The sequence below is a fragment of the Saccopteryx bilineata genome, chromosome 1 (assembly GCF_036850765.1).
Source record: "Saccopteryx bilineata isolate mSacBil1 chromosome 1, mSacBil1_pri_phased_curated, whole genome shotgun sequence".
Classification (NCBI taxonomy): domain Eukaryota; kingdom Metazoa; phylum Chordata; class Mammalia; order Chiroptera; family Emballonuridae; genus Saccopteryx; species Saccopteryx bilineata.
This window is the reverse complement of record NC_089490.1, coordinates 145000427-145018569: the sequence shown is the minus strand read 5'-3', so window position 1 is coordinate 145018569 and position 18143 is coordinate 145000427. Positions and strand designations below refer to the sequence as shown.

General features: G+C 50.5%; 2 protein-coding genes and 1 long non-coding RNA gene across 5 annotated transcripts; 1 reads left to right on the top strand and 2 right to left on the bottom strand.

The window, feature by feature from the left end:
- Positions 1 to 1143: 1143 nt before the first annotated feature.
- LOC136332588 (uncharacterized) lies at positions 1144 to 4444 on the top strand. The gene is made up of 2 exons (XR_010730777.1): positions 1144 to 3428; positions 3830 to 4444. It is a non-coding gene; the product is annotated as an uncharacterized lncRNA (long non-coding RNA).
- Positions 4372 to 7255, bottom strand: C1H19orf53 (chromosome 1 C19orf53 homolog). Its single transcript, XM_066272012.1, has 3 exons — positions 7101 to 7255; positions 6968 to 7023; positions 4372 to 4819 (listed from the first exon to the last, which is right to left on the bottom strand). Exons 1-3 carry the CDS (start codon positions 7195 to 7197, stop codon positions 4709 to 4711), a joined length of 264 nt encoding a protein of 87 aa, XP_066128109.1. The 5' UTR covers positions 7198 to 7255; the 3' UTR covers positions 4372 to 4708.
- A 780-nt stretch (positions 7256 to 8035) lies between these two features.
- On the bottom strand, positions 8036 to 17015 carry MRI1 (methylthioribose-1-phosphate isomerase 1). Of its 3 annotated transcripts, XM_066272009.1 has the most exons (7): positions 16791 to 17015; positions 16458 to 16696; positions 15089 to 15264; positions 13769 to 13945; positions 13643 to 13695; positions 13471 to 13545; positions 8036 to 9990 (listed from the first exon to the last, which is right to left on the bottom strand). In XM_066272009.1, exons 1-7 carry the CDS (start codon positions 16923 to 16925, stop codon positions 9880 to 9882), a joined length of 966 nt encoding a protein of 321 aa, XP_066128106.1. In that variant the 5' UTR covers positions 16926 to 17015; the 3' UTR covers positions 8036 to 9879. The 3 variants fall into 3 exon arrangements, with proteins under 3 accessions (XP_066128106.1, XP_066128105.1, XP_066128107.1); XM_066272008.1 differs by having other exon boundaries at positions 13471 to 13695; XM_066272010.1 differs by lacking the exon at positions 13643 to 13695.
- Between the last annotated feature and the right edge of the window lie 1128 nt (positions 17016 to 18143).

Here is an 18143-nt window from a genome sequence, read left to right as displayed (position 1 = left end):
GGTTCCTGATACCCTTCTGGCCCCCTTTTCCAGTGCAGCCAGCAAGCTGGGGCTTCAGTAAAATAGAAGCCACTTTTATCCCGCCAGCCTGCTGTGAGCTCACTGTCTAGGCATCCACAGCTCCTGACCCCGAACCCACGTGTCCTGGAGATCCATGGGAAATAGAGCAACCCTGGAGGCTCAGATGAGGTGGGGGAACACAGCTCCCCAGCTGTGGCCACCCCCACCCTAATTTTCTGAGGATCCCTCTCTCTGCCAGTTCCCTGTAGCACCCCCATGCCCCTGTTGACTCAGGCAGGAAACCAGCTGGGGCAGTTTCACTTCCTGGTCCCCACAACCCCTCTGGCCTGCCTGGCTGGCAAGATTTACTTATTATTTTTTTTTTCTTTCTTTCTTTCCTTTTGTAACACACATTCATGGGCAAAGTGTCAGGGCCCTGTCAGAAAAAATGGGGATTCAGGCAGAGGGGGAAGGTGGAGGCAGGAGAGGAAAAGGCTTGGGGAGGAATAATTGTGTCTAAGACAAGCAGGGAGGGCAGGCATAGAGGTGGGGGCAGCTGTTAATCACATCTGCAAGTTCTGTGGCTTTAAGGCTCCCAAATTCTGAGTGGTGTGTTAGGGTTCCATTTAACAGATGGGGAAACTGAGGCTCAGAGAGGTAAAGGGACTTGAAGGTCACAGACAGGAAGGGCATAGAATGAAAGTTGTGGGGTTTTCCAAAATTAATGCTCTTTTTAATTTTTTTTAGTGTGAGAGACAGTGAGAGAGACAGAGAAAGAGACAGATAGGGACAGACAGGCAGGGAGAGAAATGAGAAGCATCAATTCTTTGTTGAGGCTCCTTAGTCTCCTTAGTTGTTCATTGATTGCTTTCTCCTATGTGCCTTGATGGGGGGTGGGAGGGCAGGCAGCTCCAGCAAAGCGAGTGACCCCTTGCTCAAGCCAATGACCATGGGGTCATGTCTATGATTTCACACTCAAGCTTGTAAGCCCGCATTCAAGCCAGATGAGCCCACACTCAAGCTGGTGACCTCGGGGTTTCAAACCTGGGTTCTCTGCACCCCAGTCCCAGTCCAATGCTCTATCCACCGCGCCACCACCTGGTGAGGCTCTACAGCTTTTTTTATTTTATTTTATTTTATTTTATTTTATTTTATTTTTTTTAACAGCGACAGAGAGTCAGAGAGAGGGATAGATAGGGACAGACAGGAATGGAGAGATGAGAAACATCAATCATTAGTTTTTCGTTGCGCATTGTGACACCTTAGTTGTTCATTGATTGCTTTCTCATATGTGCCTTGACCGCGGGCCTTCAGCAGACTGAGTAACCCCTTGCTTGAGCCAGGGACCTTGGGTCTAAGCTGGTGAGCTTTTGCTCAAACCAGATGAGCCTGCGCTCAAGCGAGATGAGCCCGTGCTCAAGCTGGCGACCTCAGGGTCTCGAACCTGGGTCCTTCTGCATCCCAGTCCGAAGCTCTATCCACTGCACCACCACCTGGTCAGGCTCTACAGCTTTTTAAATTTATTTTATTAAATTCATTAAGAGAGGAGACAGAGATAGACTCCCACATGCGCCCCCACTGGGATCCACCTAGCAAATCCCAGCAAGCCCATTAGGGGGTGATGCTCTGCCCATCTGGGGCTACTGCTCCAATCATGTTTTTCTTAGCATCTGAGGAGGAGGCCATGGAGCCATCCTCAGTGCCTAGGGCCAACTTGCTCCAATTGAGCCATGGCTGCAGGAAGGGGGGAGAGTAAGAGGGGGAGGGCTGGCGAAGCAGATGGGCACTTCTCCTGTGTGCCCTGCCTGGGAATTGAACCCACATGCCAGGCCAACACTCTGTCACGGAGCCAAATGGCTAGGGCCTAGGGCTTTTTTTTTAAGTGAGAGGAGAGATAGACAGATTGCCACATGTGCCCTGATCAGGATACAACTGGCAATTCCATCTGGGGCTGATGATCTAGGACTGATGCTTGAGTATGAGCTATTTTTAGCACCTGAGGCTGACTTGCTTGGACCAACCAAACTATCCTTAGTGCCCGGGGCCATGTTCAAACCAATGGAGCTGCTGGCTGCAGGAAGGAAAGAGGGAGAGTGGGAAAAGAAACAGATGGTGGCTTCTCCTGTGTGCCCTGACTAGAAATCAAACTTAGAATGTAAATATGCTGGGCTGACGCTCTATCCACTGAACCACCAGCTAGAGCTTCTAGGGTTCTTGGTTCCAGCATTAATGGGGGGCTTGAGGAAACATTAAAGAATGGCAAATCACATGTCAGTGGACACGGAAAATTGTGGCTGTTTGGATAGCCTGAGGGAGTGAGGTAATGGGGGAACAAGTGGGTTGACATTCCAGACCCCCATACCTGTCATACTTGAGTGACATTCCTTGTTCCTGGGGTCCTCCTCAAAGGTGTAGGCCTCAGAGGGACAAAGGAAGCTGGTTTATCAGAATTCTTGGTCCACTAGGCACTGCCAGTGGGACTGGCTGGGGTTTGAAGCACAAGGAACCTTCTGTGGCAGAGCAGCCAGAAGATACCCAGAGCTTACCCTGTCCCAGCCACTGCCCTTTGAAGATTCCAGAGAGAAATTAAAAAATAATTTTCAAGGAGAAATCTATTCTCGCAGACATATAAAAATGAGCGCTAAAATATTTATTGAGCTCATGTGGGATCCAGGCAGATGTTTTATGTTATGTTATACATACGGAGACAAATGGATTTTACCATTGGAGAAGGTTGTCAATGGAACCTCTGCTGGAAGATCTGGAATTTGCAAGTCTACATACAGGTAAGAGTGAGTTGGTATTGCTATTGGCTGCTTACAATTTACAAAGCTATAAAATCTGTCAAAGAAAATTCTAATACTATGAATCAGACAACCCAAGGTGTTTTGTAGAGATGATGCATTGAGTAATGGTAACTGAGTCACTGAAATGCAAAAATTTTCTTGCAGAAACAATTCCTTCCTTCATTCAACAAATATGGAGTCGGAAACTGTGCTGGGGACTGTGGGTAGGGGCAATGAGTGGAGAGGGTGACAGCTAATGAGGATGGGTAATCCTTTGGGCTTTAAGTTTTGAGTAGTCACAAAAACATTGTGAATGTACTCAATGCCACTGAATTGTATACTTTTAAATGTCAACTTTATATGAGTATTAACCACACACACAAACAAGGAAAGAAATTTCACACATACACACAAATTCTAATTTACATCTCAAAAATTTGGGAGTTGTGGCAACAGAGCTTGAACCTGGAGACTTTTCAGTTTGGAGTTTCCCTGGGCCCAGGCTGGTCACTGTGCTATGATCTACCCCTCATCCCCCAACAGAGGGAGGGGAGGGCAGTTACCAGGCCAGAGCTGCCAGCCGACTCTACAAGCATCATCCAGTCTACCAGACTCCACTGATGATTTAAAGGGGGTGGCCAGGCCCTGGCCGGTTGGCTCAGCGGTAGAGTGTCGGCCTGGCGTGCAGGGGACCCGGGTTCGATTCCCGGCCAGGGCACATAGGAGAAGCGCCCATTTGCTTCTCCACCACCCCTCCCCCTCCTTCCTCTCTGTCTCTTCCCCTCCCGCAGTCAAGGCTCCACTGGAGCAAAGATGGCCCGGCGCTGGGGATGGCTCCTTGGCCTCTGCCCTAGGCGCTAGAGTGGCTCTGGTCGCGGCAGAGCATCGCCCCCTGGTGGGCAGAGCGTTGTCCCTGGTGGGCGTGCCGGGTGGATCCCGGTCGGGCGCATGCGGGAGTCTGTCTGACTGTCTCTCCCCGTTTCCAGCTTCAGAAAAATACAAAATAAATAAATAAATAAATAAATAAATAAAGGGGTGACCAGGATAGAGTAAGAGAAAATCTTGGTGAGGGTAGAGAGTCAAGTGATGGTCAGCTGAGGGCACACACTGGGACTCACCAATAGTGAGTTCACGTATGTGAACATGACTCAAGCTGGGATGAGTGATGTGCAGAAAACACTAGAACAATGCCTGGGCTACAGGAATACTAGATGTTACAACTTTTTTATAGATCAATGTGGCTTCGAGTAGTTTGTAAGTGCATTCTGGTTTAATAAGCACTGTGACCCTATCAGATGGTGTCAACACCCATTCTACAGATGAGAAATGAATTCTTGCATCTCCTAGCTTGTCCTATGCAGAAGAGGTAATCTGGGTGCGTCTGGGGAGGGCATGTGGGTAAAGAGGTTGGTGTGCATCAACGAGGGTCCAAGGTAGGTGAAGACTCTTCACTAGCTCCCCAGATGGATGTGCAGAAACCCAATCACCCTGAGCACATGGCTAGTCTCCTTCAGAAATTGCTGGGGCTGACCGGGTCAGTGCACCTGGCCTATGGCCACAGCACTAGCCTGTTCACAGAAGCATGTGACTGTAAGAGGAATAACAAAGCCAGGTTTACTGCTCGGAGTTAAACAATTGGACACAGGAATTGAGGAGGGGAGGTGCACAAAAAGTTGGTGAACACAGCCTTGGGGCCATGCTGAGTCTGGGCACCCTAGGAAGCTGACTCACACACTACAGATGCCTGGTCACGGGCTCACACAGGCGACACCCAGCCCCAAAGTTTGAGTTGTAACTCAAGGCTCCCAGGAGCAGGGCTCTTCTGTCCATGGTGCTGCCTGTGGAGGCACCTGCAGAGGTCTCAGCATGGATGCAGGGGCGCGTCCTTAGGAAGGTGCCTTGGTAGAGGAGGAAGAAACTGCCTACTTCTTCTTGGGGGCGGTCTTCAGCAGTGCTAGCTTCTTGGGCAGGCTGGTGCTGGCTTTCATCATCACATCATGTTCAATTTTCTTCCGGATGCCGACCTCCAGGTTCTGAGGGGGCAACCGAGGGGCAATCAGAATGGGACCTGAGGCGGGGGAACGGAGGGCCCAGCCTGGTGCTGGATCAGTAACTCCCCCAGAAATAGCACCTGAGAGTCTGGAGGCTGTAATTTAAGTCCTGCTTTGGTCCATACTCTTTTGGGTGTTACACACACAAAAAAGCCCTTTTCATCTCTGGACCTCAGCTTCTAGACTTCTGCTTACCCCCATTTCACAGATGGAAAAACCGAGGCTCATGCAGTGAGGACACAGTTATCCAGAATTCTCAAACTACATGAGTCAGGGGAGAGTGGATCCTGGCATGCCTACAGCCTCTGGTCTGTCTCCAGGTGGGTGGTCCCTCATGTCCCATGTTATCTCCGCTTGGTACATGGTAAACTGGGGCTCTGCGACAGGGATGTGAGCAAGTAAAGGCACAGGGATTAGAAGATAAGTGTGCTTGGGTCCAAAGCTAGTAGTTTAATCATGTTCTCCAAACCATCCCTTTGCCCTGCCTGTATGAGCTCTAATGACCATGACCACCACAGCAAACAAGACACAGAAAGTCTCTGCCTTTATGGAGCTGACATGCAGTGCATGTGTGGGACGACATAAGTGCCAATGATACATTATGTTAAACTGTTAAATGATGATAAACGGTAAGTGGTGTCACGGAGAAAAGAGAACAAGGGCTAATGAGTTAAGGGTGACGCTGTGGGCTGCCATGAGGAACAGGCTACTGAGAGGCAATGCTTGCAATTCAGACTCGACTCAGAGGAAGGCAGCCATGTGGATTTCTGGGAGAATTGGGGCAAAGGAAACAGCTAGTGCAAAGTTGCGGTGGGACAAGGAGCAGTTAAGGGGCCAGTGAGGCTGGAGGGAGCAAGGGGGAAAGTAGAAGGAGATAAGGGCAAGGAGGTGACAAGGGTAGAATGTGCAGGGCTTTGTGAAGGACTTGGGTTTTTCTTGCGTGTGGGAGCCACAGTAGTTGTGAGAAGAAAAGGCACAGATCTGACATCAAGTGTTCACAGGCGCCCCCTGGCTGCTATGGGGAGTCACATCAGGGAGAGTGACTAAACTGGTCTAGGTTGGAGAAAATGGGGTGGACTAGGAGAGGGAGATCAGTGAGGTGGAAAATGGGTGGGTTCTATAGATTAATCTTAAAGGCAAAAAGGATGTAATATGTGTAGTGTGACCTGGATGTGAGAATGAGGGGAACTGGGAAGATCCAGGATGTCCCCGAATACTTTGAAATTTGGAAGGATAGAATCTTCCTGAAGACTGTGGCAGGATCATGAAGGGGAAGGAAAGGGAAGATCAAGAGCTTGGTTTTGGTCATGCCCAGTGTGGGATACCCATGACACAGCCCTCCTCCTGCCACCTGACAGAGGTAAGCAGGCTGCTGGGTACCCAGATCTGAGAAAACCAAAGCTCTAGGAAAACTAAACAATTTGCTCAAGCCCACATACTAGTTAGTGTGGAATACAATTAGAACTGAGATCTGACTCCACTGAAACAAGTTTTAATTTCCTGCAACTTCTTCATAAGTGCAACCCTACGTACCTATATTAAGAAGCTGCACTTGAGACAACCACAAGAATGACAATAAGCAATGTAACTAACGTTTATTTGTGCCCTGTCCTGTTCTCAGCGCTTTACAGGTTCCCTATGGCATTGAATCCTTACAACTGTAGGAGAAAGGTCCTCCCTATGATGTTTCACAGGTAAGAGGCTCAGAGTAAACGAATACTAGTGATCGATGGAGCTGGGATCGATGGAGCACTGCCTTCTTGCAAAGCTGGGGTTTTCTATGCCTTTCCCATGCCACCTCCCCTTCAGAGTTCTATTAGAGAGCAGCAACAACTAAAGCAGCTAAGGCGTACAGAATACTTTTGTGCGCCAGGCCTTGCTTCTTTCTACGAGGTCTGTTGAACAGTTCCTGTACCCACTACACGCGGGAGAAAACTGAGGCTCAGAGTCGGGAGTTCTCCAGGCCCTTTCCGGTTAGACTTCATCACTGGATCCCTCCCAGACCTCCAGGCTTATCCCTCGCCGGCTCCAGACTCATTCCTCGGTCCCCTGCTGGGGCCAGGCTCCATTTCTGGTCCTTCGCGCTGACTTCCAAGCTCCGTCCCTTGCCCCTCGCACGCCCCCGCTTACCTTCTTGAGCTTTTGCTGCTGCACAATGCGCTCCTTCTTGGGGGCTATAACACGACCTGGGGAAAGACACATTCGCATGAGCCCAGGGAGCCCCAGGACCCTCCAGCCCAGCAGCCCCCAGACCGCTCCTCACCTCCCTTCCTAGGGCCCCGGTTCCGCTCCGAGGCCGCCGCCGCCGTCTTGCTCTTCGCCGGCCTCTTTGCCTGGAATTTACGCTGTCCCTGCGCCATTATCGGGCATGCGCCGTAAGAAGCTGAGCGGAGGAGTTGCAACCGGAAGACGCAAGGCACGATGGGATACAGTGGGGTGGAGCAAGGAGCTAGGGGAGCCTGTGCAGGCGGTGGTGCAGTGGATAGAACATCAGACTGGGTCGAGGAAGGACCCAGGTTCAAGACCTCGAGGTCGCCAGCTTGAGCACGGGCTCATCTGGTTTGAGCAAAGGTCACCAGCTTGGACCCAAGGTTGCTAACTCGAGCAAGGGGTTACAAGGTCTGCTGAAGGCCTGCAGTCAAGGCACATATGAGAAAGCAATCAATGAACAATTAAGGTGTTGCAACGAAAAACTAATGATTGATGCTTCTCATCTCTCTTCCTGCCTGTCTATCCCTCTCTCTCTGATTCTGTCTCTGTTTAAAAAAAAAAAAAAAAAAAGCTCAGGGGAAATAATGTGGCAGAGTTCGGAGAGTTGGTCCATCATAGCGTAGATAGCACTTGTCAAAAAATTTAAAGGAAAGGTTATAATGATAAGCTAACATTTACTGGACGCTCACCTGTTTTGTAAAACATATACTGTTTTATGGTCTTCAGTATAGAACAAAAATGAGGCATATTAGGCACTTACTGGTTCAAAATTTAAAGTGTCCAAAAATTCGTAATCAGGATAGTGTTGTCAACATTTGATAATATTTTAATATAAAAAATCAAGTTATGAAACTACTACCTGTAAACTGGCCGCTTGATGTAATCAAGTTTCATTGGGGCAAGGGCTGGTATCAGGTGAAGGAAGCTCAAGGTGTGCAAATGTAGAATTACATTCTCTCTTTCTAGAAGACTTTTTTTAGTTAAGAAGAGAGAGTGAGGCAGACTCCCACGTGCGCCCGACCGGTATCTATACGCAACCCTATCTGGGGCTTATAACCCAGTACTGTGCTATTCTTTCAGTGCCTGAGGCGAATGCCTTCAGACCAACCCAGCTATCCTCAGCCCTGGGGGCCACGCTCAAACCAACCAATCAAGCCACTGGCTACGGGAGGAGAAGAGGGAGAGAAGGGAGAGATGGTTACTTCTCCTGTGTGCCCTGAGAATCGAACCGGATGCCCATTGCTGGGCTGATGCTCTACCCACTGAGCAACCGGGCAGGGCCATTTTTTGGGAAGAGTTTATTGATTTTAGAGAGAGAGGGAGACAGAGATAGAAACATTGACCTGCTTCTTTATGTACCCTGACCCGGGATGGGAGTAGCAACCTTTGTGCACTCAGGGGGTGCTCTAAATAATCCAGCTATCAGGCCACGGCTAGGGTTCTAGTCTAATATCTTGGTAATTTGTTCTTCATGGATTTTTTTGCATTAATTTTTATTTTTTTAATTTTTATTTTTTTTTGTGACAGAGACTGAGAGAGGGACAGATGGGACAGACAGTAAGGGAGAGAGATGAGAAGCATCAATTCTTTGTTGTGGCCTCTTAGTTGTTCATTGATTGCTTTCTCATATGTGCCTTGACGGGGGTGGGGGCTACAGCAGACTGAGTGATCCCTTGCTCATGCCAGTGACCTTGGGCTCAAGCTGGCAAGCCTTGCTCAACTCAGATGAGCCCGAGTTCAAGGTGGCGACCTCGGGGTTTTGAACCTGGGTCCTCCATGTCCCAGTCCAATGCTCTATCCACTGTGCCACTGCCTGGTCAGGCGCATTAATTTTGATTTTTAAAAATATGCATGAAACTAGTATTTACCTTGTTACTGAGATTTTTGGTAACCTCTTCAAAATTTTGCACTTCAGCCCTAGCTGGATAGCTCAGTTGGCTGGAGTGTCATCCTGATATGCAAAGGTTGCCGATTGGATCCCTGATCAGGGCACATATAGAAACAGATCAATGTTTCTATCTGTCTCTCTCTCCCTTCCTCTCTCTAAAATCAATCAATAAATTAAAAAATATGAACCAATGAAGGCATAAATAGGTAGAACAACAAATCAATGTTTCTCTCTTTTTGCCGTACTCTCAAAAAAAAAAAAAAAAGGTTTGCATCTGGGGCATCACCCTAGTTCCAGTCCTGAGAGCAACTTAAGAGGGCAGTACTAGTATTATTGTTCCCATATTATAAATGAAGAAACCAAGGCATGGAGGGGTGAAGTGACTTGGCCAAGATCACACAGCAGAAAAAGTGGCAGAGCTGAGAAATGAACTTGGGTAACCTAGCTCCAGGTGCTAGGCTTTTAGGAGCCATGCACCTGACTTGGGTGCAGTGGATAGAGCTCTGGCCTGGGATGCTGAGGACCCAGGTTCGAAACCCTGAGGTCACCAGCTTGAGCATGGGATCATATACATGCCTCCACAGTCGCTGGCTTGAGCAAGGGGTCACTGGCTTGGCTGGAGCCCCCTGGTCAAGGAACACATGAAAGCAATCCAGGAACAACTAAGGTGCTGCAACTATGAGTTGAATATTCTCATCTCTCTCTCTTCCTGTCTCTCTCCCCCCACCCTCTCTCCTTCTTGCTTAAAAAAAAAAAAAAAAAAAAGCCATGCAAAGACCCCTGCTCTATGAAGAAGTCTAGTTGAAGAGGAAGGTCAGCTTTAGGGCAAGCCATTCAATAAGTTTTATTAAAAAACTGGGGGGGAGCAGGGTATAGAGAGCTAGGTTGGTTACTTCTGGGGTCCATCTAAGACCCCCACCCTCAGGAGATGATGGTGCTTAGATTAGGGCTGTCCGGAGCTTATTGGGGGCAAAGACACCCCGCTCTGTGATGATACCACCAGTGATGAGGTCATGGGGGGTGACATCAAAGGCAGGATTCCAAACACCAATTCCTACAGGGGAGAGAGGGGAGGCAAGGCAGGCATTTGCTTCTGTGAAAGTTCTTAAGCTGTTGTCACCTGTCCCTCTGCCTCCCTCCATGGTGGTTCTTGGAGTTACAGAATCCCTGAGAATCTAGGATACTCACCCCAAAAGTGAATGAAGGGTAGGCTTTGGCACCCAGTAACAAGTTTAGACCCCTCCCCACACACCATTCCTGAATTGTCACTGTCCAACAAGGTTTCGAAGTTTCGAAGTCTTTTTTTTTTGTATTTTTCTGAAGTTGGAAAAGGGGAGGCAGTCAGACAGATTCCCGCATGTGCCCGACTGGGATCCACCCAGCATGCCCACCAGGGGGCGATGCTCTGCCCATCTGGGGCGTCGCTCTGCCGCAACCAGGGCCATTCTAGCACCTGAGGCAGAGGCCATGGAGCCATCCTCAGCGCCCGGGCCAACTTTGCTCCAATGGAGCCTTGGCTGTGGGAGGGGAAGAGAGAGACAGAGAGGAAGGAGAGGGGGAGGGGTGGAGAAGCAGATGGGCGCCTCTCCTGTGTGCCCTGGCTGGAAATTGAACCCGGGACTCCTGCACGCCAGGCCGACGCTCTACTACTGAGCCAACTGGCCAGGGCAGGTTTCGAAGTCTTATATACATCCATCCCACTTCTGCCTGGATCTCTTTAAGAACCTCCAACAATCCATTTCAGGGCCTTTTGCATGGGCTTTGCCCTCTGCCTTGATGCTCTACCTCAGATATGCACATGACTCAATGTTTCATTTCCTTCAGGTCTTTGCTCAGATGTCACCTTCTCAGTGAGGATGTCTCTGATAATCCTGTCTAAACCCCCTGTACAAACACTTCTTTGCCTTATTTCTCCTCAGCTGTTACCTCCTATAATTGTGTTATTTATCTTGTTCATTGTCAGTCTCCTGGACCAAACTGTCAGCGCTATGAGGGTAGGGACTTTTGTGTCTTTTTTCACTCTCAGCATTTAGCATTAGTCAGGCACTCAAAAACATTTGCTGAAATTTTTTTGCTTAAATGAATTACTCAGTGTAGATCACAACATCTTATAAAAGAGACTGCAAACTGGTGGCCTGTAACTTTTTCTTCTGGCTCACAGTTTTTTTAAGAGCACTGAATTAGCTGCCAGTTTTCAAAAGGTGAGAGATTTCATATATAAAAAAATGTAAGGCTGCCTGACCAGGTGGTGTTGCAGTGGATAGAGCGTTGGACTGGGATGCAGAGGATCCAGATTCAAGACCCCGAGGCCGCCAGTTTGAGCGCGGGCTCATCTGGTTTGAGCAAAGCTCACCAGCTTGGACCCAAGGTTGTTGGCTCGAGCAAGGGGTTACTCGGTCTGCTGAAGGCCCACAGTGAAGGCACATATGAGAAAGCAATCAATGAACAACTAAGGTGTTGCAACGAAAAACTATGATTGATGCTTCTCATCTCTCTCTGTCTGTCCCTATCTATCCCTCTCTCTGACTCTCTGTCTCTGTAAAAAAAAAAAAAAAAAAAAAGTAAGGCTTCTCTTGGAAAAATCAGAAGATGCATTTCTCGGGGGTCTGCATTCCTGTGACCTCTGGCAGGAACAGAGTATCAGCACCCACAGACTGCACCTGGCCCAAGTCACTCATATCTTACTGCCTCAGTTTAATTTTAGTGGTAATGTTTTCCGCAGTCTTCTGGATTATGATCAGTGCTGATTACACCTCTAGGAACACAGGGCACCAAGAAAAAAAAATCAGAATTAATGTATTTTAAAAAGCTGTAAGGAATTGCAGCAGAAAACAACAGACAATTAGGAATGCCCTCTGCTTAGTTGTATCGTGTTATTTTTACCTTGACTCCATACATGGTGATGTCCCTAAAGTATTTTATTTTATTTTTTATTTTTTTATTTTTTTATTTCTGAAGCTGGAAACGGGGAGAGACAGTCAGACAGACTCCCGCATGCGCCCAACCGGGATCCACCCGGCACGCCCACCAGGGGCAATGCTCTGCCCACCAGGGGGCGATGCTCTGCCCCTCCGGGGCGTCGCTCTGCCGCGACCTGAGCCACTCTAGCGTCTGGGGCAGAGGCCAAGGAGCCATCCCCAGCACCCGGGCCATCTTTGCTCCAATGGAGCCTTGGCTGCGGGAGGGGAAGAGAGAGACAGAGAGGAAGGAGGGGGGGGGGTGGAGAAGCAAATGGGCGCCTCTCCTAATGTGCCCTGGCCGGGAATTGAACCCGGGTCCCCTGCATGCCAGGCCGACGCTCTACCGCTGAGCCAACCGGCCAGGGCCCCTAAAGTATTTTTAATGTTTAGAGAGTTGAACTGGTCCTTTATATCAGTGGTCCCCAAACCCCGGGCCGCACACCGGTACCGGTCCGTGGGCCATTTGGTACCGGTCCGCAGAGAAAGAATAAATAACTTATATTATTTCCGTTTTATTTATATTTAAGTCTGAACGATGTTTTATTTTTAAAAAATGATCAGATTCCCTCTGTTACATCCGTCTAAGACTCACTCTTGATGCTTGTCTTGGTCACGTGATACATTTATCCATCCCACCCTAAAGGCCGGTCCGTGAAAATATTTTCTGACATTAAACCAGTCCGTGGCCCAAAAAAGGTTGGGGACCACTGCTTTGTATAAAAGGCTTTCAATCATAATTTATTTTTTTTAAGTGAGAGGAGGGAAGATAGTGAGACAGACTTCCCTAAGAGCCCTGACTGGGATCCACCTGGTAACCCCCATCTTGAGCCAATACTCGAATCAACCAAGCTATTTTTAGTGCCTGAGGCTGCCACTTGGACCAACTGAGCTATCCTCAGTGCCCGGGGCCAATGCTTGAACCAACTGAGCCATGGGCTGCAGGACAGGAAGAGGGACAGAAGGGGGAGAGGGAGGAGGAGAGAAGCAGATGGTCACCTTCCTTGTGTGCCTGACTGGGAATTGAACCCAGGATGTCCATAAACCAGGCCAATGCTCTATCCACTGAGCAACCCAGCCAGGGCCCATAATTGTTAATATTTAATGAGTACTAACTAAAGGCCCATGTTACCTGGGTTAATTTACTGAAGGTCCTGGGGTTTGTGAGTAGGTCATAATAACAGCTTATTTTACAGATAGGAACACCGGGGATTCCTAGGGATAAGAACTTAGGCAATCTGCCCACAGCTGCTCAGCCTAGAAACACAGGGACGCTGAGAAATACCTGTGTCCCTCCACAGGTACTTGTCTGAACAGTATTCTTTTTTGTTCTTTAGTGAGAGAACGGAGGTGGAAAATGGCAAGACAATTTGCTCAAGGTTTCTCAACTCATGAGTTGGACATTCTCACCTTGACTGACATCCAAGATGTTTCGGTTCCAAAAATCGACTTGAATTCGAAATTGTGCCCTAGAAGGCTGGTGACACCTCAAATGTCATTGGCCTCCTGTGAAGGGTTTGGTGTACCTAACTGAAGGTACCCAGATTCTGTGGTGGTCCTCCCAAGTGATGGCTTACCAGGTGCTGCAATCCTGACCCCGTTGACATCAGTAAGCTCCTGGCCTGGACGCTCCTCAATGATAATCTGCTGACCTGTATTCAGGTGGAGGTCACATGAGGAGCTGGGGGCAGCTACGTAGAAGGGGATACCATGGTATTTGGCGGTGATGGCTAGCTGGTAGGTTCCCACCTTGTTGGCTGTGTCACCATTGGCAACCACACGGTCAGCTCCCACAACAACAGCTGGGGAACAAAATGTTGGAGGTCAGCATCCTGGATGCCTGGAGCTCCACCTGCTGGCATTGTGCCTGCTCACCTGACACGTCCCGGTGAGCCATGGCTGCTGCTGCCATACTGTCAGTGATGAGGGTGGCGGGAATCTGCTCGTAGACCAACTCGAAGGCTGTCAGCCGGGCCCCCTGGTTGTAGGGCCGGGTCTCTGTGCAGAAGACATGCTTCAGGCGGCCAAGGTTGTGCAGTGAGCGGATCACACCTGCAGAGCCCGACCACCAGAAGGCCAGGATGAAACAGAATGGGACAAACGGGCAGGGTGGGCCATTATTTGGGGGCCCAGATCTCCAAAGGCTCCCCATCCCTAAGCCCTTGTGGTAGCTGTTTCCTCTGTCCAGTACATGTATGCTTAGAGAACACCTTCTTGGTGAGTCCTTCAATGATCCCTCCATCTCACAAAGCAACAGCCACACCTCTGACCGCTTTCCCTGCTTTCCTTTCTCAGCACTTAACACATTCGAACACATCATACACATTTACTGATTTGTTTTTGTCTGTTTCTCCTACTTTCCTGTCCTGACAGCTAAGATTTTGTTTATTTTGTTCACTGCTGGCTCCCCAGCACCTAGAACTGTGACTACCAAATAGTAGGTGCTTAGTAAATGTCTGTTGAGTGAATGAAGGAGTGCATGCATGCGCGAATGGTGGGACACATAGTAGGTGCTTAATAAATGGTGAGTAAATGAAGGAATACATGTGAGCACAAATGGTGGGGCACATATTAGGTGTTTAATAAATGCTGAGTGAATGAAGGGATGCATGCGTGCATGAATGGTAGGGTATACGGTAGGTGCCAATATTTGTTGAGCAAAAATGAACGATGTCTTGCTATCAGGGCCTCAGTCCCCAAGCTCCAGGATGGGAATTAGGGAAATTTGGAGAATTTAGGGTCAAGTGGTCTCTGCTGCCTTGAGCCCCAGGAACCAGTTCCCCCTCTCCTGGTCACAGCTACCCCAATCTTTCCTCAGGGGCCACTCCCTTCCCCTCAGTTCTCTTGAAGTCCACCTCCAGCCCACTCTGCCCACTCAAGACCAGGTGACCCCATCAGAGCCCCTGAGATACAAGGAGACTTTTCTAGCACTGTTGGCTGTTTTCCTCCTGATCTGAACACTGGCAGTCCCTCTGCTGACCCATGGAGTGTGAGCAGGAGGGCAGAGCTTAGAGACAGGAATAGATGGATCCTAAAGCTACTATTTGAACTCCTGGATCCAACCACACCTGAAACATTTCTGTACAAGGACTAATCGATTTCCATCTTGGAGGGGTGTGGGGAAAGTGGTTGGGTTTCTTTCTCTTGCATCCAAAAGGGGCTCTCCTCCATCCCCATGGACACCCACTCACTCACCCAGGGCTGTGCCATAGCCAGCAGTGGCCAATGCACCGGTGTTACAGTGCGTCAGTACGGTCACCTTGCTGCCCTCGGGGGCTGCCCGCTCCAGGAGGTGGCGGGCTCCCAGGTCCCCAATGATCCGATTGTTCTCAAGGTCTTCCTTCAGCATGTCTTCAGCGTAGCAGATCACTCTGGGGTTGACAAAGGGCTCTCAGCCTCAGGGCCTGGGCTGGCACCTCCTTCCTGCCCAACCCTCTTGCTGAAATCCTCTCACAACTGTGAGGACCTGGACCTTTCTGCCTCTGCCACCTGTCATTCCACTTGCTCACACAACACATTAACCAAGCACCTCCTCTGTGCAAAGTGCTGAGGAGCACAGCAGTGACCAAGACAAAAATCTCTGCCTCTGTGGAGCTGACCCTGGAGTGGGGGAGGCAAACGAGGAGCAGATAATAAAGTAAAGGAAAAGGCAACAGAGTCAAGGGGATGGGGGTGCGTGGGTGGTAGGGGTTTTGAGTTGTTACATATGGGGGTTGGGGGAGACAGAAACCTTAAACCTCAAGGGGGGCATCTGCTCTGTAGATACCTGGCCTGCAAAAATGGCATGTGCAAAGGCTCTGGCTCAGGAGTGAGCCTGGTGGGTTTAAGGAACACGGGTAATGCTGTAGCTGGAGTGGAATGAGGTAGGAGGAAGAGAAGAGGGCACGGAGGGGATCAGAACAAGAAACAAAATTCCTCAAAAGCAAAAACCAGGCCCTGGCCGGTTTGCTCGGTGGTAGAGCGTCGACCTGGTGTACGGGAGTCCAGGGTTTGATTCCCGGCCAGGGCACACAGGAGAAGCGCCCATCTGCTTCTCCAACCCTCCCCCTCTCCTTCCTCTCTGTCTCTCTCTTCCCCTCCTGCAGCCAAGGCTCCATTGGAGCAAAGTTGGCCCGGGCACTGAGGATGGCTCTGTGGCCTCAGCCTCAGGCGCCAGAATGGCTCTGATTGCAACAGAGCAACACCCCAGATGGGCAGAGCATCACCCCCTGGTGGGCATGCCGGGTGGATCTTGGTCGGCGCATGCGGGAGTCTGACTGCCTCCCCGTTTCCAACTTCAGAAAAATACAAAAAAAAAAAAAAAGCAAAAACCAGCAGAAGCAGATGGCACTGAAAAGGCCTTCCAAGGGTAGTGGGGGCTAGCTGGGCCTGTTCAGGGGAGGCACAGTCACCTCATTGAGTGCAAGGACCTCAGGGGCCAGCTGGTTCGGGTCGACTCCCAGCCTTACCTGTGTGGCCTTGGGCTAGGCGCGCCATACCCGTTTTCCATCTGTAAAATCGGTCAGTATGCGCATTAAATAAGTCAGCCCCTGGTCAGAGCAGTGTCTTGCACAAGGCCCCCTACCTCTCCCGGACCGCCTCCTCCGTGGCGCCATCTAGCTCGGCCTCCTGGGCTGCGGCGTCGCCCAGGTTGCGGGCAGCGCGGGCCATGTTGACTGCGGTGGGTCTGGCAGTGACGAGAAAGCTCAGCTGGTCGCGCACATAGGCAACGAGCGCGGCGAGTCCCGGTCCCCCGGCGCCGGCCTGCAGCTCCACTGCCAGGCTAAGGCAGCCCACGAGCGCGATTGCAGGCGCGCCCCGCACCTGGAGCGGAGGGATAGGGGCGTCAGGGGGACCAGTCACCAGCACGCCCCACTTCCAGCCCTTCCGCTGCGTGCGCCCCGCCACTGCGCCCCACCTTCATGGCGCGGATGGCTTCCCAGGCCTGGCGCACCGAACCCACTGCCTCATAGCAACATTGCTGGGGCAGCAGCAGCTGGTCGAGGATCTGCAGTGAGCCCCGCGAGTAGCGGATTGCCTCCAGAGGGGGCATGGTGTGGCCAATGCGCTCCGTGAGGCTCCCTGCGAATCCACCACACGCAAGGAGGTGCGGATCCTCTCCCGGTAGGAGGCGCGTGCGCACACTAGGCCGCAGATTCCCGGAACTCGCGGTCCACTCCGCCCACCCTCAAGCCCCATTCCCCAAGCTCCGCTAATTAGCTGCCCCGCTCCAAATCACAAAGGTATCACGGCCCTGTCCGGTTTGTTCAGTGGTAGAGCATCGGACGGGTGGGTGTCCCAGGTTCGATTCCCGTCAGGGCCCACAGGAGAAGCGACCATCTGCTTCTCTACCTCTCCCCGTTCTCTCACTCTCACCCACTCCGGCTCCAGCACAGCACGGGCGTGAGGAGCCTCTGACTCAGGCGCTATCGCTGGGTTGCAAATATGGTCCCAGATGGGCAGAGTATCAGCCCAAGGGGCTGCGGGATGGATCCCCCTCCAGGCGCATGTGGAGTCGGTCTATCTACCCTTCTTTCACTTGGAAAAGAAGAAAACCATGTCACCATTTATAGAGCACCTCCGGGAATGCCATGCCCTATGTGGACTCAGGCGTCTAATTTCTCTAGCAAGAGCAAGTGCTGCTAGTGGCCTCAAGTAGAAAAAGGCCCTAATTGGAGATTCCATACACTAACAAGATCTTACTGTCCTGATAGCACCTTGCGGGTAGTAGGGCTGGTAGACTGGGGTAGCAGCTGCGACCACCATATCCCAATTATGAATTCAGCCAGAACTTCAGCCCCTTTTGTTTATCGCTGTATTCCCAATGGCTTGGACAGTACCTGGCCCAGTGCCCCATCAATATTTGTGAAATTATCTTTCTTTTCCAAGGTTTAGCAGGGGTGTGTGTGTGTGTGTGTAAGTGGCGGTGGTGGTAGGATATATGCATCTCCTGGTGTATGTGCGGCTGTTTTGAGCTATTTTCTGCTCAGTTTACCAGTTTCCTTCAAAATCAGCAACATGTTGGGGCCCTTTTAGTGATCTTTCACAGGCATCCCCATGGGCTGGGGACAATGACAGCTCACACCTGCATTCGCACACTCTGTGTCTCCCAGCCCTGGCCTCCCTGCATGGTTCCTGCTGCCTGGTCCCCTTTCCCACTCAGCCCATGCCACCTCCTCTGGGAGGTGTCCTGATGGCCAACCTGAGCCACTATCTTGAAACCCTCATGCTGGGTGAGGGCCATGGCTGTAGTCACAGCTGAAGTCCTAGC